The following is a 21,173-nucleotide window of genomic DNA, read 5'->3' as shown; positions in this document are numbered from 1 at the left end:
TCAAAACCACTTGCTGATCTCTGGTTAGAATTAATTGATCCCTAGAATGATACTGAAGACTATTTGCGAAGAAAATTTAAATAATTTTAAATGCCGAGAATCTCAAGGAATTTTTACCCACCCCCCCCACAGCACTAATTTGCTATAGGTCTTGTGACCTTTTGTTTGTGTGTGTGGATCACACATACATGTATATCCATATCAAAAAGAGAAAGAAAAAAAAAATTAGGCCTCTTAAGTTTTGAAGGTATGAGGACTAGATTTTTTGCTTTGTAGAATGGCTGGAATGAATCTCAAAGATAGTTATAATCGAGTATTATTATTATTATTAAGAGAGGCCTCCAGGGAGTCAGGGACTCATTGATAGGTATGATAGATATTGTGTGCCTCTGAATCCTCTCCAAAATCTCTTCATCCTTTTGAACACCAGGTGACCAAATTTGTGCATTGTCCATATGTGGCCTAATTACAGCCTTATACAATGGAACTAGAATCTCCTTACTTCTAATAGTCAGTGTCCTCTGCATCATTGCTAGAATTTGCTGTGTTATCCTCACAATTTTGACAACATGTCTTCTAAATTTTAGATCCATATCCACCATCACCCCAAGATCTCTTATTTCCTCCACCTCCAACAGTGTATCCCTTCCAAGAGTAAATTCTACATCCCATCTTTATTTTCCAAATTTTAAAACCTTGCATTTTGCAACATTGAATTGGTATTCCCACTCCACCACCCATTCACTCAAGTTTGCTATCAGTCAAAATGAGCCAAATGTGGTGGGGGTTGCCACTGACACTAGGAAAGACATTTCCTCCAATCTGGATGTTATAGTTATATCAACTTGATCATTAGTGTCCCATTTGTTTACTCCAGGCTGCACCATGTGGAGATTGAGTGACTTTTGGTTGGGAGAGGCTATATGTTGCACATTATTAACCCTTTAGCAGCCCATCTTATGATACTTGGTTTCCATTTTTCTATTCTAATTATTTTATATATTTTGAATTCTATTAGCATGCTTTTGTCATTTCTTTTCCTGTTTGCTATCCATTAATTTTTGGTTGTAAACAGATTTTTGTATATTTCTTTATTTTCTGATCTTATCATATTTTACTTTCCTATAGATCTCTAAGAGTTAAACATTACTACAGAAATCAAAACTCTTTTTAACTGTAGTCACTGTTGCATAATGCTGCACCACATGGAATTCTAATTAGTAAACTGCAGCACATGGGAATGGATATAGGGTTGGTGAGATGGATAGGAGGCTGGTTGATGGAGAGAGATCAGAGAGTAGTTTATTCAGGAGTAAGGTCTAAAAGAAGGCCTGTGACTAGTGTCGTGCCACATGGTTCTCTCTTTGGACCACTACTGTTTAATTTATTCATTAATGATAGAGGAAAGGATTTGAGAGGAACTGTTCAGTTATTTGCCAATGATGGAAAGTTGGGTAGAGCAATGGTTAATACAGATGATGTCAAAACTTTGCAAGATGATTTGGATAGATTAGCAGCTGGGCATAGGAGAATAGATGTCATTTTAATGTGGTAAAGTGTAAGGCTATGCATTTTGGGGTGAAAAGAATACCAGCTGTGGAACTGCACTCCAGGAAATTGACAAAGCCCAAGACGTGGGAATGTTAGTGGATAAAGAGTTGATGTTTAGGGAGCACATAGCAAAAATGGCTAAAGCAACTGAAGTATACTTTGATGAGCAGAGACAAGCAGGTTATTGTTCCTCTTTATTGAGCCTTGATAAGATCCCCATCTTGACTACTATATGCAGATCTGAGTGCCAGGGTTTCTTGGCGATGAGGAGGAGAGGATCCAGAGGTGAGTGACCAAGATGGTAGCAGGTCTATGGAATGAATCTTATGAAAACAGGTTGAAGATTTGTGTGTTACAGAAACTGGTTGACAGGTAGAAAAGGGGTGATATGATTGAGACATATAAATTGCTGAAGAGTTTTTACAAGATTAATTCAGAGGAAATTTTTCAGACCAGGTCTGGCAGTGGGAGAACTAGGGCCATCCATGGAAACTGAGCAAGAGTGTAGTTAAGGGTGTTAGAACTAGTGCTTTTGCTTGGAGAGTGGTGAATGAGTGGAATATATATATATATATATATATGGAAAGTTTTTTAACTTGTATATTATGTATTAAAGATACCAAGTAATTTTATATATAAATAATCTTGGTTTTAATCCTATTTCCCAAGTAAGCAAACAGACAAGTAAGTCAAGTTTGCGCCTCCACGTAGTGCAAGGAGTTTATAAGCTCGGCATTACTTCAACCTTGGCATTTTTAGGTCTGGCTCCCACTGACGAGACCTCAATAAAGGTTGAAACTGGTCTGGGTAGTGGCCCTTGCCTTTAATGCATAGCATCGTACATCTCCGCAAGGGGATGTGCTTTGCATTAGGGGAAAATTCTAAGTGATCGGAGCTTACTCCATCTTTACCACGAGTTGCTCCACCTTTACTCAGACTTGCACTACGTGCAGGCGCAAACTTGACTTACTTGTCTGTTTGCTTGCTTGTGAAATAGGATTAAAACCAAGTTTATTTATATATAAAATTACTTGGTATTTTTAATATATATACATATATCCATGAATGTGATTTTTTTGAGTTCTTCAATGAATTACTGTATGATTCTTGTAGGAAAAGTAATATTTGCATCTAATTATATACATTATTATATAAGATGTTTTTAGGAAACAATGTGTAATTTATTTATTTGTAATTTTTTAGTAGCTATTTTATGATTCAGGTTGAAAATGGAAGAAGATGCTCCAAGTTCACGTGAAGTAAATGTAAGTTATTATTCTATAATTTCTGTTTTCGCTTTAAATTTCGATTCTAATATATGTGTAGCATTATTTATTGAATCAACTGTCACAAATACGAACTTCATGAAAACAAATTTGGGCAGTTGCGTTTCTTTATCCATCATATTACAATCACTGTTTATCATCTGAGGAGAAGGACGAATTATAAATAAAATGTTTCCTATGAAGAATAAAATAGAATTAGCCTGATTAGTAATCCTTCTGGATTCCAAATCAATATCACAAAAAGAAACCATAATTTTTTTAAACTGATTCTATTATACTCTTTTTTACTAACTGTATTTATCGTAAGTATCTATTGAAGAGGGGAAAATAGTTTCACTGCATAAAGGAGGATCCAAGACTACGATTGCAAATTATCAGGAGTCGTTGTCAAGGTCTTGGAGAAAGTAGTCAAGGGAAAAATACAGGAATGGATTGATGAAAATGAGATACTGTACAGGGGACAGCATGGCTTTGTGAAGGGTAGATCATGCTTCAGTAACTTGCTCAAGTTTTATAACAAGGTGACGGCTGAACTGGATAAGGGAAATGGGTTTTACAGTGATACTGCTGGAACTGGCAAAGGCGTTTGACAGGATACCACATGGAATACTAATCCGTAAACTACAACATATGGGAATGGATATAGGGTTGGTGAGATGGATAGGTGGTTGGTTGATGGAGAGATATCAATGAGTAGTTTATTCAGGAGTAGAGTCCAAAAGACGACCTGTGACTAGTGGTGTGCCGCAGGGTTCTGTTCTTGGACCACTGCTGTTTAATCTGTTCATTAACGATATAGGGAAGGATCTAAGTGGAACAATTCATTTGTTCGCTGATGATGCAAAGTTGGGTAGGGCAATAGTGAATGCAGAAGATGTCAAAGTCTTGCAGGATGACTTAGATAGATTGGAGTTCTGGGCTAAGGAGAATGGATGTCAATTTAATGTGACAAAATGTAAGGTTATGCATCTTGGGGTGAAAAGATTAGCAGCAGTATACCACATTGGTGGAACTGTACTCCAAGAGATTGATGAGGCCAGGGACTTGGGAGTGTTGGTGGATAGGGAGATGAAGTTTAGGGGGCACATTGCAAAAGTAGCTAAATCAGCTCATCAACTCACTTGGTTGTTGAAAAACACCTTGACGAGCAGAGACAAGCAAGTTATTGTACCTCTGTACCGAGCCTTGATAAGACCTCATCTCGACTACTGTGCCCAGATTTGGTCACCTCGGTTCCTTCTTGATGGAGAGGAGGTGGATAGGATCCAGAGGCAAGTGACTAAGATGATAACAGGCCAATGGAACGAACCATATGAGAACAGGTTGAAGATTTGTGGGTTGCAGAAACTAGTTGATAGGTGGAGAGGGGAGATACGATTGAGACATTCAAATTGCTAAAGGGATTCCATAGGATTAATTCAGAGGATATTTTTGAGATCAGGACTGGTGGTGGGAGAACTAGGGGACACCTATGGAAGCTGGGCAAGAGTGTGGTTAGCAGGGGTGTTAGAGCTGGGTTCTTTACTTTTAGAGTGGTAAATGAGTGGAATAAGCTGCCAGAGTCTGTTGTGGGTGCTATGATGGTTAACGAGTTCAAGGCAAGGTATGATAGATACTGTGAGAATGTAATCGCATAGTTGTGTGGACATGATGTTTAGGGGCTCCATCGATGAGTCTAAGGACTCCTGGAGTTGCCCGAAATAATAATAATAATAATAAAAGTATTTACTAACCATTAAATATTTGTGAAATTCAGCATTTGATGGTGAATTCTGTTATTCAGTAAATGGCATTCATTTAAAAATTCTCTGTATATAAAAAAAAAAGTGAGAGGTTTTGTGGGAAAATGTGTCAAGGAGAGACTCAGTATGTTATAATTTTGTTAATAAAAGAAAAAATAGTGTAAAAATCACATATTTCAAGTATCCCTTTCTATTTTCATTGTTACATCATTTAAAACAGTGAGAAGTCAGTTGACAAGCTTTAAAAAAAAAAAAAAAAAATTGGAGCTAGCAAAGGAACTATAAAAATTTCTACCTTATAATTCATTATTGGTATGTTATTTAAAGATTTTTTTAAATAATAACATGATTTATTCAGGCATCAGAAAGATTCTTCAATAAGACAGTCACAAGTAAAGTAATGGAAAAAGAATTGAAAATTGGACTGTGCGAGTCATTTGTTTCTTTAGGCTCATTGAAGATACCTAGGAGGGGGGGGGAGAGAGAGAGAATAGTGGAATTCATTATGAAAAATGTAACTGACATAAAGAAATATTTTAAATGATATTATTTTTATGTGTTTTGAGATGAATCTGAATGTAGAATATTTGACAGTAAATGCATGTTTTTTTTTTTTTTTGGATCGATAAAGAAGGATTTGGTTAGTAATTTTTCCACTTAAGGTAAATTTTGTAAGGAGGTATGGCTAAGGTTTTTTGAATGTTCCTTTTGCTAAATGAGTATAATGACTTTGTTGTTGAATAGAAAAGTAAGTTCAACTGAGGTATTTTCAGCGAATAATTTATAAGAGTATTTCATCCCAATCAGGATGAAATCATGAAAACCTCAAGTGTACTTGGACATAGGAGAGGATGGCTTAATTATGAGTGAGCAGGAGGTATATGAGGAAATAAATAGGCTTGATGGCAGTAAGGCGATGGGATTTAATGATATCATTGTGTGTCTCAAGGGCATGTTCAAGGGAATTGTCATGCTTAATAAAACTCTTACAACAGCACAGGTTCCAAGAAAGTGGAAGGAAGGTAAAATTGTTTCACCGCATAAAGGTGATCAGGTTGTGGCTACAAATTATAGGTCAATCTGTGTATTTGGAGTTGTAGTTAAGGTACTGAGATAGATAGGTGAGAACTAAGTTACAGAAATGGGTTGATAGCCATGGTGTTTCTGTGTGATTTTCAGCATGGGTTTGTTAAGAAGAGATCACATTTTACCAACTTACTTATGCACTATAACAAGGTGACAAATGTATCGGACGAGGGAGATGCATATAGCAGTATAGTTAGATTTTGCAAAATCTTTTCTGTTAATCTGTTAAATAAACTGAAAGAAATGGGATTGGATAACAGACTAGTGAGTTGAATTGGTGACTGGCTGACAGAGAGGTGTCAGAAAGTTGTGTATGGGGGTGAGGGGCCTAGGAAGGAAGGTTACTAGTGGTGTGCCACAGGGGGTCTGTATCAGGACTAATTGTTGTTCAGTTTGTATATTAATGATATTGGGATGGGTTTAACTGGATTATGCAGTGATTATGCAGCTATTTGCAGATGATGCAGAATTCGAGAGAGTGACATGGAGGTTAAGCAGATGTTATGGCTTTACTAGAGGTCTTGAGTAGATTGTGTGAATGGGCAGATAAGTGTGGAACTGTCAGTTCAGTGTTGCAAAGTGTAAGGTTTGAAATTTGTTTATATACCTTTATTGAAGAAAGGCGATGTAAGAGAGTGCGAAAATTACAGAACTATAGCACTCATTTCTCATGCAAGTAAAGTCTTACTTAAGATCATTCAGAAAAGACTGGAACCATTCATGAAGAGAGAAATGCCAGATGAACAGGCAGGATTTCGAAAAGGCAGAGGAACAAGAGATCAAATTGCCAATGTGAGATGGATAATAGAAAGAGCACAGGAATATCAAAAGAATGTCTACCTTTGTTTCCTTGACTATAGCAAGGCTTTTGACTCTGTAGATCATGTGAAACTGTGGAATGTGTTAAGAACAATGGGAGTACCAGAGCATTTCATTATCCTTCTGAGGAATCTTTATTATGAACAAGAAGCTACTGTCTGAACAGATATTGGAGAAACTGAGTATTTCACAATAGATAAAGGGGTGCAACAAGGATGTATTTTATCTCCGTACCTGTTTAACTTGTACAGCAAATACATTTTAAGAATGGCAGGGCTGGAGGAGTCTTCAGTTGGGATTAAAATTGGTGGAAGAAATATTAATAATTTGAGGTATGCAGATGACCACCTTGCTAGTAGAATGTAAAGAAGATTTGGAGGAACTTAATAAGAAAGTTAAAGAAGAAAGTGCTAAATATGGTCTTAAACTTAACTTCAAAAAGACAAAAGTTATGGCAACATGTGAACTTAATGATTTTGAAGTAGATGGGGAGAAAATGGAAGCAGTTAACAATTTTGTGCTCCTAGGATCCTGAATTGATAAAGATAGTTATTGTACTGAAGAAGTTAGAAGAAGATTATTACTCAGAAAGAAAGCAATGACAAATTTAAGCAAGATCTTTAAAGATAATAGCCTTGCAACAAAAATCAGAATTGTGGAAGCAATGGTATTCTCTGTGGTACTGTATGGATGTGAAAGTTGGACCCTGAGAAAGAGTGAAAGAAGGAAGATAGATGTATTTGAATTATGGGTTTCGAGACGCTTACTAAGAATACCATAGATAGCAAACCAAATTAATAAATCACTGATAGACAGAATAAAGCCAGATTGCTCCCTTGAAGCTATGATCATCAAACAAAAATTGTCATACTTCGGACATATTGTGCGAGCAAATGACAGTCTGGAGAAGATGATGATGCTTGCTAAAGTTAATGGAAGCAGGTGGATGGAGTTAAAGAAGCAACTGGAATGCACTTGGAAATTCTGAAAGATATGGCCAGGGACAGATCTGAATGGAGAATGTATGTTCATAGAATCACCAGGAGTCAAAAACGACTCGATGGAACATAACAACAACAATCAATGATGGGATACAAAGTATACACTTGATGGGGAAACTTTAAAGGAGGTAGAGGAGATGAGAGAACTGAAAGTGATGATGGACAAGGACACCTGAATTTCAGGAGCCACATTGCACAAGTTGCAAAGTCGACACATCAGCTAATGGCAGTGATGCAGAGGATCCTGATGTTTAGAAATAAAGAGACCATGATTCCATTGTATAAGGCCTCATATGGATTATTGTGCACAGATTTGGTCACTGGGTTTTCATGGTGATGAGGATATGGTAGAAAAGTGCCAGAGAAGATTCACCACTGTGAATCTTCTCTGGCACTTTTCGAATCCTGTCATTAGTCTTTGGCACTGTTCGAATCCTGTCATTAGTCTTTGGAATTTGGGACATGAAGACAGATCGAAAGAATGTAAATTGCAAAGCATATATAGAGATATATAATTTATTCACGGGTTAGTCAGAAATTTTTCATAGATTGGGAAAGGGGGACTAAAACGAGGTCATCCCTGGAAAGTGTATAAGGATAGTGTGAGGAGAGGGTTCTTTACACGGAGAGTGATTGATGAGTGGAAAGCATTGCGAGAATATGTTGCAAATGTAGACACATTGAATCAGTTTAAGACAACACAGTTGGATGAACTCTGCTGTTCATCCAACTTTGTGTGTGATAGTGTGTACCTCTCACGGCCTGGTTGGCTGAATGGCTAGCATATCCGCTCTCCTGCCAAAAGACTGTGGGTTCGAATCCTGCCACGGGCATGGATGTTTGTGATTGTCTGTGGAAATACTGACGGTGGTGGGCAGTAGATGGTGTTGGTGTAGTTTGCAGTTAGTTGTAGTTGGTGGATTGAATGGTGGAATGGAGACAGTTATAGAGTAGGTGCTCTCCCTCGACGAGTCTTGGACTCCCTGGAGGTCTCACATAATAATAATAATAATGATGAATGAAATTCAACATCTCAAGTTAATGGTTAATGAGATTACTATTCATGAGAGGTGCTCAATTCATTATTATTATTATTCATTAATAATGAATGGAGTTAAAAGACTCACGTGGGAGGTCCGTTTTAAGAAACACAAGTCTATCAAGATTCATCGAGGGAAGTCCCTCCTAGGAAACACAAAGTCTCTCATACCACTCCTTAAATGCATTGACCGTTCTCGCTCTCACCATTCTGTCAGGCAATGCATTCCATCGTTCAAGCACCCTCCTTGCAAAGAAACCACTCCTCACCCTCTTGCAAACAGTTTCCTTTCGTAACTTCCAGGGATGACCTCTTGTCATGACTCCTTCCCGCTGTTCAACCAAGCGAAAGAACTCCCCAGTGTCAACCCTGTAACCACCTCTTAACATTTTAAAAGTCTCAATCATATCACCTCTCCTCCTTCTTTCCACCAAACTCTGCAGTCCACACTCCTTCAGCCGATCCTCATAACTAACATTGTACAATCCTGAAACCATCTTTGTTATCCACCTCTGTACCCTTTCCACAGTTAATTTATCCCCTTCAAATCCTGGAGACCAGATCTGAGAACAATAGTTCAAATGTGGTCTGATCAGAGTCTTATACAATGGAATGATAACCCCTTTATCTCTGCAGGTCAGCGTCCTGCTCATTATTGCAGCAATCCTCTGTGTTACCTTCACTACCTTTGCAATATGTCCCCTAAATTTCAGGTTTCTATCAATCATCAGCCCCAGATCTCTTGTCTTCCCTACTTCCTCCGGTTTAACTCCTCCCATACAGTATGCAGCGTCCTATCGATGTGTCCCAAACCTCAAGACCTTACATTTTGCTGCATTAAACTGATACCCCCATTCATTTGCCCATCTATCTAGCTTATTCAAATCCTCTTGCAGGGCTACCACATCTGCACTATTACTAATAACCCTTCCTAGCTTCGCATCATCCGCAAACAACTGAATATCCCCTTGCAATCCACGGACAATGTCATTGATATAAAGGTTAAACAATATAGGTCCCAGTACCGAGCCCTGTGGAATCCCACTTGTAACCTTCTGCCTCTTTGATATTGCTCCACCATACACAACTCTCTGATACCTATTGGACAGCCAATCCTGAATCCAGTTGACCAAGCTGACATCCAGACCCATGTGCTGCAACTTGAATATCAGCTTATCATGTGGCACCCTGTCAAATGCCTTTGCTAAGTCTAGGAAAATGGCAGTATATGCCTTTCCCTCATCTAATGCTCTTGTAACTTTATTATAAAAGGCTAGCATATTGCTTAAACAATATGTATGTTAGGTTCATATTTAGATATTTCATATTAACAGTTTTGCACTGTGAATTTATGCATTCCAAGAGCTTGAAAGAATGACTGTTTCAAATAAAATATATTTTCACCAGTTAGGGATGTTCATATTTTCATGACAAAATAAACATTTCTGAAGGCGATAACATAGTTTGGTGAAGCAAGTTTTTTTTGCTTGGTTGCAAAGTAAATTATATTTAAAAAGTGATCCTTTATCCAAGTGATAGCACATGAATGAACTTTGTTATTTTGTGTTAATGCTCAAGTGCTGAGGGAACTCTTGTTTGGACACTTCATGAAGTGAAACAACACTGAGAAAGGATTAAAGTATTAAAAATACTTTAATCACTGGAAAATTTTCCATGTTACTCCTCTAAATGAATATTGATTTTTATGGTGCCCATAAAAAATATTCCACATATCCACACATATTGGAAATTACCTCCACTTTAACTCTTATCATCTTTATTCTATCAAAAAATCACTCATTTTAGCACAATTTATAAATGCTTACAAGTTTTTAACTATATTGAAATAATTATTTCAATATAGAAATAAAGAAATTAATGCAGATTTTTAAAAACAGAAAATATCCAACACAGCTAATAAATTATGCCAACAAAACAGTGAAACCCATCAAAACAATCCAATAACCAAAGCAAACTTCCCAACACAAAAAATATTTAAACACACTGACTATAAATTAGTGCTCACCACGAACCTAAAATTGGCAACACTTTTAAAACGTACACAATCTCACATATACAAATTTCCTTGCCAACAATACTGTGACGTCGCCTACACAGGTTCCATGATCAGAGCTTTATGTGCAAGACTACAGTAACACTTCTGCGACTGCAACATACCAATCCTAGAACATTTAAGCAATAAGAAACATAGTAACCAAAAGAAATACAAAATACAGGGGAAACAGAAATAGCAGCCCATGTTCTTGAACAGAAGCATACCCTGCAAATCGACAAAGCTGAATAGAAGACATACAGGAAAATGAAACAATGCTTAGAATATCGGAAACAGTAGCCATAAAATATGACAAAAACTCGATAAACATTCAGTGCCCCTATATAATCTCCAAGAGTTTGAAGCTCCATGACATAAAAATTAGGTTATGACTCCGACCAATAGAAAACAACACAGATACACCCAAGACAAAAAACACCAAGCCGACATGACATAGCCTCTACTTTTTCCACAAGCTCCGAAAACTACACACAATCGAAATGACTCACACCCCGTTGTTTAATGTAACGACTCATACTCCCACCTTTAACGTTGTTTCATCATATTCTATCCTCCTCCTTTTTCCAAAAAATTTCTATCGTTTGCCTTTTTCCCAAAGAATTCATGGCCTGCCCTTGAAACCTGGGTTTTAAATTCACATACCTTTGTCTTATCTACAATTCTCCCATATCTTTCTATCTCCACATTTCCAACCCCCTTCCTCTTCCTTTCAGTCATACTTCAACAGTAATATATAAATTTGTATCGCCATATGCTGGATGCTGCTCAAAAAGAAGACAACCAGGAACATCTTACAAGGGTATGTCCAAAATTATTCTTTCCTTATATTCTTCATGTATCTATTTCTTTAAAACACCACTAATGCCCAAAAAATTGAATAAAAAACCAATGGCATCATAAAAGGGGTACTCCTAAAGAAAAATAGGCAAAATAGTCATAAAAATTAGTATTAACAATACTTTAATTTTTCCAGTATTTTGTCTAAGACACAATTTCATTAATTTGTGAGATTTGTAACCTTTGTGTGTGTTAATAGCAATACAAAACTAAGTGAAAACATGGACTCCAGTCCTAACAAGTGGGGGCACCTGTTTGTGGCCTCACATGTAAACTGAGATCTCAAAGTATTAGTGTTGCCCACATTTTTGACAATATTTATTCAGGTCAGGCTGATTTTTGAGAGCAGCTGTATATTCTAAAAACAGTCTTTCTCCTCTGAATTTGCTGCATTAGAGCATGGTGGATTTTTCCAATCGATTCAATTAGTAGTTTTCAAAAGCCTGATTGACCATAGTCATGATTGCAGATGTATTTTTTATGTTCTTCTCCGCAGATGATGACTGATCATCTGTCTGTTCATAGTAGGCCAACTTGTAAGATAGAGAACTCTATATACTCCAGAAACTGAGAGAGAAGAGAAATGGAGCAGATAAGCATAGCTAGTTTCGAGCAAGAATTGAAAGCTATGCAGAGGTTGTATTTCTTTAAGATTCGGGCTATTTTTCTGATGTGCCTCAGGAATAGGATATGGTGATTGCATTACTAAAATCCTTTTGAAGAGAGAACTGTTGTGAATTTGGGGAAGGATGGATTATTTGTTGATTTCCTGAGAACTGTAACTATTAGATAGGAAGGTGTTGTGTATATGATTTAGTTCTACTGCATGAGAGGCCTCATTGGAACAAAGGATACATGCTCTATTGGTTAGTGTTTTAATGATACAATATTGCCAGGTGAGGGAATGATGGGAAAGTTTGTGAATGTATCTACCTATGTGAGTGTGTTTCTTGTATACTGAGAAGAACAGGTTACCATTAGGTAGGCATGTTACTAAGTTGTCTCAGGAGGCTAGGCTATTATTAGTTTCCTTTTTTCCATTATAAATTGGATTCTAGGGTGAAAGAGTATTGTGTCTGGACCATTAGGCCAAATAGAAAACACATCAACATATCTTAGCCAAATGGAATGTTTGAGAGAACCTGAGTTGATAGCTTTTTTTTTTCAAAATCTTCCATGAAAAAATTGGTAGAGGGAGAAGTTGAGAGGACAGCACCCATAGAGGTACTCTCTTTATAAATTTTGTTCTTTCTCTTTGTAAATTTTATTCTTTCAAGTTAAATAAATGGATTGGATTGCAAAGAAAAAGAGATTTGTAATATATCGGAGAAAAAACGTTTTTAAAAAGTGATCAGGAAAGGTGTCATTTAAGGGAATGTTGATGAATAGTGAGGTGTGTTAAAGCTGACCAAGATATCTGTATTACTTTATTAGCAATTAGATTTTCCATAGAAATTTTAAAATGGTTAAGAGTATTTTATTTTATGCATGACGTGGTATGGCCAGTAAAGGGGTAGGAGATTTTGCTAATTGTTTGGATAATTTAGAATAGGCAGAATCAGTAGTATCTGCTATTGGTCTTGGTCGAAGGGAATTAGAGTTATGAATTTTGGTAAGCCATATTTCCATGTGGTCAAGAACTGAAGGTCATGTTTTTTTTGTGATTTCTGAAAGCCAGGAATAAACTTTGAGGACTCTTGAATTTTTCCATCTGAGATTTAGTGGGCTCATAATCTGAGGGTTTGTCAGTAGAGCAGTCTCTGAGAGAATGATATTCATTTTTCTGTTGCATTCACTGGCATTAAGGATAACAGACAGTGGCTCTGCTCTTATCAACTCTGATAATGACTATATACTGTTTTCATTTACTAGTTTCTTGAGGGCACTGAGTTAGCAGGAGATGATACATTTCTTTTGGTAAGCAAAAATATAGAAAGAAAGCTAGCAATGCCAAGCCTAATGTTGTAAGCTGTTTCTCAAGGCAAATTATATAATCTACATTTGATGTTGAACACCAGGTCTAATGCAGGTGCTTATTTCTTTGCAGTGATAAAATTGTCTGGGACTTAGGGCACTGACCATAGCTTCATTGGCACCATGACATGTTAACTATGTTTGTTTTTTATTTTGAAGAATTGTTTTTTTATTTATTTTTTATTTTTATATGAGGATTCTGAGAATCATTGAAAATGGTACAGAGTCCAGTGTTGAGAATAGCTGAGAGCTCTGACTGTAATGAGCTGATGGCTGTGTTGCTTACAAGGACAGTGTGCATAGTAGCTATATTTTCCTATAGCAGAAAAAAACTGGTGAACTTTTTAAGGAGCGGGGCAGCCAGTTTAATTGTCTAGACATTTAAAATTTTAACTTACTGTAATATCTTGCCTTGATTGCTATAAGTTCACCATGAATAATCAGTATCCATGTTGTGTTAAGGCTTAAGTGCTGGGAGGAATTCATGTTGGGGAATTAATGGAGTGAAACAACTGAGAAAGGATTAAAAATGCTGTTTAATTCTTGAAATATTTCATCTCATAGAGATATCTTCAGAGAATACAGTATGAGACTTATAACACACACACACACATGCGTGCGCACGATACTTTTTAAAAAGTTACATCTTATAATTTTTAAAAAAAAATTCTTAATGATATCAGAGATCTCTTTTCCCTTGTTATCCATTCCAGATATTTTTCTTGGAAGTACAAATTTTACAAGTAGATGGCACGTCTATGAATTCTTCCCTTGCTACCACCAATTTTTTCATGGAAGATTTTGCAAAACAAGTTATTCACTCAGTCCCTCTTATCTGGCTGGCTAATTTTATTCTATCTGTCTAAGATATGTCAACATGTTCTCTGTTTGGCCTCATGGCCCAGACACATTAAACTGTTTCCTCTGTCATCTCAATAGTCTTCACCCTAGAATCCAATTTACAATGGAAAAGGAAACTAATAATAGCCTAGCCTCCTGAGACACCTTATTAACATGCCTGCCTAATGGTAACCTGTCCTTTTCAGAATACAGGAAACCCACTCACACAGGCAGGTACATTTACAACCCCCCCCCCCCCCACACACACACTCAACAATATGGTATCATTAAAACACTGACCAGTAGAGCCTGTATCCTTTGTTACAACACCTTCCTATCTAATGGCTACAGTTCCCATGTAATCAATAAATAATCAGTCATTCCGTAATCCACAATCTTTTCTTCAGAAGATTTTAGTAATGCAATCACCATCCCTTGTGTTCAAGGCACATCAGAAAAATAGCCATCTTAAAGAAATACAACATCTGCACAGCTTCCAGCCTTCACTTGAGACTAGCTGTGCTTATCTGCTTGACTAAAGGTTCCCTTTTACTCTCAGTTCCTGGTGTATATAGTTCCTTGATCTACAAGTTGGCTTATTATGGATAAGCAGATGATAAGCCGCTATCTACATAGAAGAATGTAAAAAAAAAATACATCTGCGATCATGAATGTGGTCAATCAGGTTTTGCAGACCATGCCTTGAATGCGACTTATATGAATCAATTTGATCTGCAATCAAATTTGTATTGCAGCACATTTAGAGAGAAAGACCATTTTTAGAATCTGAGCTGCTCTCAAAAATCAGCTAACTTGAATAAATATGGGAAACACTATCTAAGTTTACATATGAAGCTGCCAACAGAGAGTCCAAAAAAGGGCTTTCCACTTAGGATTAGTCTTTCATCCATGTATTTCACTTAGTTTTGTGTTGCCTTTGTGTGTATATGTTAGAAGTCTCATATTGTACTCCCTGAAGATGTCTCTATACACTCAAAATGCTGGAAAAATTAAAAATGGTATTTTTAATCCTTTCTCAGTGCTCTTTCACTCCATTAAGCCTCTAACATAACTTCATGATTAGGCTAATTGTATATGGGATCATTTGGACATAGTGCCATGCATTGTGGGAACAGTTACTAATCAGAGTAATTTTAAGTTTTATGAGGTCTTAGTAGTGGGAGCTAAGCTTGTGGGTATACCAAGAGGTAAATTAATGGTGAAAATTATAAGACTTCAATAAAGGTGGAAACAAGTCTGGGTAGTGATCCTTTTCCTAGTGCATGTCATTGTTGCAGTTTTATGCAAATGATAAAGGCAAATGTGTTCCAGCATAAATATCATTGTATATAAATTTTTGATATTAAAAAAAAATCTCTTCATATAAACAGAAAATCTTGTTTCTAAAACAAGCATGACTATCCGTATATGGTATTTTGCATGGAAAGAAAATAAAAGTTCGTATTTATTTCAATAAATGTTATTAAAAAAAATAAATATTTTACATAATGATTTTCAATACAAGCATTTGAAAATTGTGCAAAAATAATTTTTTGCAATATTGTCAGTAAAATGAAAGCAATATTGTCATTGAAATGAAAGAACATAAATTATCTTGTTCCATTGCACTGATTGAAGAATAAAAGACAGCAAATTTACCACTATTAAATAAATTCATTTCAAAGGCTGATCTGTGGTCATTTCAGGATTGATTATTTTTGGGAAGAGATACAATAAATAAATTGTGCATCAAAATATTCAAATATTGAAGGACAATAAAGGAAATTCCAAGTAACACAGTACACTTGTGATAAACATTTAGTTTTGAGTAGGTAATAAGTATTATATTGGAAACAAAAACATATACGAATATTTTAAAAATAATCAGTTGAGTAGCTCTCATAGATGAGCTGTAGGTGAGTTATGGAAGTGCCATCAAATAAAATGTGCTATTGGGGAAAAAAAGAAAGTTAACAAGTTTAAAAACAAGAACCAAATCTTATAGAGTAAGTGTTAATCTGCTAATGGCTCTACAAATTGCCAATAACAGATTAACAGCAGAGGAGGGTAATTACATGATAAAAGGTAGAATTCTGATGATGTTTTGATCCATGAAAAATGCTAAGGTGGCCTAATTATTTCATCCACCTTTAACCAGTAGGGAGGTTAATTGTCAGTTTTATCGGCATTAGTGGGAAAACACACACAAAAAACATTCCACCTAGAAATTTTAAAATATGCATAACATTCAATTCCTTTCCTTTGGAATATTTCAGAACAATTTAAAAAACTTGGCAGTTTTTGAAATATCAGACTTTAAAAATGAGTCACTTTCCATGCCAATTTTCATCAAATTTAACATGGCCTTCTATGGATAATCTAAAAAAAAAAATCTCGATTTTTTTTTTTAGGTTGCTTTGAAATATTCTAAAGGTAAAGAATTGCACAATATGCAAATTTTATGTTTAATTTTATGTTATGGTTGATGGTGATATTTTCAGACTTTCAAGATACAGGAGGTGATCACTATTGATTTGAAATAGTGATAAACATTTAGTTTTGTGTAGGTAATAAGTATTGCATTGGAAACAAAAATATATATGAACATTTTAAAAATAATCAAAGTTGGGTACCTCTCATAGGTGAGCTGTCAAGTCAAAATGTGTTATTGGAAAAAAAAAGTGAACAAGTTTAAAAATAAGAACCAAATCTCATAGAGTAAGTGCTAAAACTTGAAGAAAACATGGATTGGGATAACTAGGAAAACATAGTGTGAAGTTGTCTACAAAGATGAAAAAAAAAAAACAGAACTTCATGGTAAAGGAAGAAAAAAGGTTATATTCAAACTTCCTGCGAACCATTATCATATGAATACGCAAGAAAATGTAAGACAGCTATGCATAAAAGTTATAGAAAGACTGAGAAAGAATGTTATGTTACACTTCCATGGAGCCCAACAACTCGTTTTGGGAGAAAACTATCATGAAGGTGGCAAAATGTATTAGACGTATTTGAGAGAGAACAACATAAATTGTGGAAAGAGTACTATTAAAGGGATCAAAGATGATAATGGTGACATAAAAACCGAGGATAAGAATATTCTTGACATCTGTAGCCAGAGCTCCTGAAATAAAAATGAAATCTACTAGCCACAAGAAAATTTTACTTGCCCAAGATATTGGGGAAGTAAAATTTCACCCTTACTTGCCACTTTGATTATTTTTATAGATCATATTTTAAAAAAAAAAATGTTAAGATCGATGACAAAACAAAGCAGTTTCTTATTTCTTACTACACGTTGCACGTAATTTATACAGAAATAGCCCTTATTTTAATGTGTGTTTAAAATGTATGCTACAACACAGCTCATTTACATAAGGACTTCATATTGTCTCCAGCAGGGTTTCCCAAACTTTTCCGACGACGGCACACTTCACAAATCCTGAAATTTTCATGGAACACCTTGGTTATTTTGTAATGTATTAATTGATAATTAATTGTTAATTTAGCTGATTTTTATTATTAATTAATAATTAATTAAACATCAATTAAAAATAAACATCATTAAATTAATTTATGCTGATTTTCATCGACATATCCCATTCTGATCACCAAAAATTTATAATATTATTATAAGTACTTACAAGTGAATGCAGACTTTTTCTCCTGTGTGTACCTGGTAGTTTTCTCCTCCTTTTGTATATCCTGGAGATCGCTTTGTTTACTTTTAAAAAACCACAGCTCTACGGTTTTGAAACTTTTCACCCTACAATACGAACTTGTGAAGAAAGTATTCAATATTACTAGATTTGAGAACCGGATACAGACTTCCTCGCTCTTCAATTTTAGTGGAAAAATTATTTTTATACTTGCTGATTTGTCACTAACATTTGCAACACAGATATTATTTCGCTCAGTTTTTACCAACTCAGTTGGTCACGGACATTTGCTACACAGATGTCATTTCCTTTAGTTTTGAGAACAGAGAATACACCGTCCATTGTTATAATCCGCTTGCAGGCAATTTTTATGACCGGTCATAAACAGCAGTATTCCCTTTCCCAAATGTTGAAAGGTTTCGATGTGTGAAAATTAACAATACACAGATGTTATTAGGCTTTCTGGATCTGAGCTTTTTGACATATTCACGAATATTATTCTCCTCAGAATATGACAAATTGACTAATTCCAGGAGAACTTCTTGCGGAACACTTATTCACCTTCAGCGGAACACTAGTGTTCTGTTGAACATAGTTTGGAAAACCCTGGTGTCCAGTATGTCTTTTCTTGTTGCAAAATACTTATCAACTTGAAGGGCCATCCATATGTATCATCAACTTCCCTTTTATCAGATGTTTAGAATAAAACATTTGATTCATTTGACTAAAACCTCGTTCACATCATGACATATTTGCTGGTATAATGGCTACAGTTTATAGTTTTGAAAGGAATGGAAACCTGTTGTTATTTATTATTCTTTCAAAAATGTCTTATATATTTAAATGCTTCCCTAAAACTTCGAACCCATACCACTCTTTCACCATCTTTGTTGAAACTGTTTCTCATTAAACATTTCAGGAAATATCAAAATATTTCCTGAAATGTTTACCCCAAATCTTAATTGCTTTTTTTCTAAATATCTTCCAGCTCTTCAGGCGAGGTAAATGTATACTGATTCATTTTCACTAAATCTTTCTATCAACTACATTATTCCTTCATCTATTAGTTTTTTCATTCAAAATTCAAATAACTCTCTGCAAACATTATCTGACTACCATTATATACACTTACACTATTTATGTTTTCTAAAAATTTCCTCTTGAAAGGTTATGGAGCTTCACTCATCTCTTTCAGGACATTCAAGGTACTGTCCACATGGTATTTTGTTTGACTTATTAGTAAGTTCCCTTTGAAAAATCAGTGACCATCACTACCACAATCATCAATTTCCTGATATGTATCCCTAGGGATGTTCAGGTTATCATGACAGCACTACAAGATTAAGTTTACATTATTATTAATCTCCTATCAACAATTTTCCTCAGAATTAGTCTGTTACTTGTAAGCATTCTAATACTGTCATATCTAATATTTTGTTCTTCTAAGCCAGTTCTGATCTTGACCTTGGTCTTCCTTTGGGTCTCTTTTCTACCATCAGACACCTATTTTGCTGACCTTTCTTCACTCATTCTATTTAATATAAGTGGCCATACCACCTTAGAGTAGCTCTGCTTACACATTCTTGAATACGAATAGTGTCAAGTTCCTTTCTAATATCTCCATTTTCAATATGATTCTGCCATCGGTTCACTCTCTGAATTTTTCTAAGAACCATCATATCTATGGTCTTTGTTCAAGTGCTTTATTTCTAACCCAACTCTCAGATGCATAAAACTGGTTTGAACACTGTGTTGTATATTGCTAGTTTGGTGTTTTGACTAATTTCTCTCTTATTCCATATAAATTTACTCAGCTGGCTACTTGCTGTACCAGCTTTGCTTATTCTGTTGTCTATTTCCACATTTAACCTGCTATCGTCACTAAAAACTGTGCTCAACCTTTCAAGGATGACTGCTTGTTCTGCTCCTCTAGCCAAGTGCTGAAACATTTCCCTTGCATCAGTCCTAATAACTTCAAGTAACTATAATGTGCTGACTTATTCATGGAAAATTTTGAAAAAGATTTCCTGCTATATACAAATCCAGAACCGTCTTTGGTGGAGATATGTATATGTAGATATGAGATATGTATCTCACTTTGGTGGAGATATGTAGATAACTTTAATGTTTCTATCATATCCACTCTTTTTTGCATATCAACCGACTTCAGCAATCCCCCCTCCCTCCCTCCCTCCCTCCCTCCCTCTCTCTCTCTCTCACACACACACACACACTGTCTTCATACTGTACATTCCGCAGACCACTCACCATCTTGGTCACTCGCTTCTGAATCCTCTCCACCACTTCTTTATCCTGAAGATACTCAGGAGACCAGACCTGAGCACAGTAATCGAGATGTGGATGTAGCGAGGCCTTATCTCTACTTGTTAGTGGGTTTTTCATGAGCTAAACTTAGCCATATGTACTCTAAACTTCAACTCTGTCTGATATCCAATATCCTTTGCCCATACTAACAGCCTATTTAAATAGTCGTCCTCACTATTATTCTACCAAATTTTGTATCATCAGCAAATAACTGCATATTTCCTTTCAGGTTACTTCCTATATCATTTATGTAAATTAAATGGTAGTGGTCCACTGAACTTTGTGGCACACACATCTATTATAAAAAGTTATTAAATTACTAAGTCATGTTGACCTTCACAGAATATCAACCCATTCTTGAATTCTCTTTTTGATTAATTTTTCCAGTACTTTTACAACCACTCCTGATGTACCGATTGGTCTATAATTTGGTACTGCAATCTTAGAACCTCCCTTATGCAAAGGAATTATTTTGCTCTTCTTTCACTGCCTTGGAACACTACCCAAGCAATGTTTACCTACAAATGACAGAGAAGAAATTGTTTGCATTTTTCCATGAAAGTGATTAAAAAAATATTATAAGTGTTAGAATTTCATGCATTTACAAAATGCATGAAATTTTTCTTCATGGACTGATATACACACTAATACTTAAGTAGTTAACACTTCAATGCTGATAATTATACAGTGCCATGGATAATTTTAACAAAACCTTATAAACTGACCATATCCAGGAATCAACATATGACTTTGATATGTAAGTTGACCATGGCAGAGTACACCTAAGCTAATATCTGACGAGCGAGATATTTGCCTGACTAGTGAGCTAGCACATAATTTCCAAGCTCTAGTTATCATGCTGGCCATCTTCTTGCCTTGCTTTGTACTACTTGTGAGCTTGTTGATCGCCTTTCTCTTTAAATTTCCTCTGGAACTTTTT

The 21,173-nt window shown here is 35.7% G+C and overlaps 1 protein-coding gene across 7 annotated transcripts in view; it reads left to right on the top strand.

Moving 5' to 3' along the window:
* The window catches only part of LOC150104005 (uncharacterized), a 534,288-nt gene that overhangs the window by 18,557 nt on the left and 494,558 nt on the right, over positions 1 to 21,173 (top strand). For 6 of the 7 annotated variants that reach the window (XM_090397243.1, XM_090397241.1, XM_090397240.1 and 3 more), the window contains exon 2: positions 2,758 to 2,816. In XM_090397243.1, the coding sequence (XP_090253369.1) occupies positions 2,781 to 2,816 (36 nt within the window). In that variant the 5' untranslated portion in view covers positions 2,758 to 2,780. The remainder of the gene's footprint in view (positions 1 to 2,757; positions 2,817 to 21,173) is intronic. The other variant, XM_090397238.1, reaches the window with a different exon arrangement.

The sequence above is a fragment of the Typopeltis vanoorti genome, chromosome 8 (assembly GCF_054136105.1).
Source record: "Typopeltis vanoorti isolate ZY-2024b chromosome 8, IOZ_Tvanoo_1.0, whole genome shotgun sequence".
Lineage (NCBI taxonomy): Eukaryota > Metazoa > Arthropoda > Arachnida > Uropygi > Thelyphonidae > Typopeltis > Typopeltis vanoorti.
The sequence above is the reverse complement of the archived record's forward strand: the minus strand, read 5'-3'. Positions and strand labels throughout refer to the sequence as shown.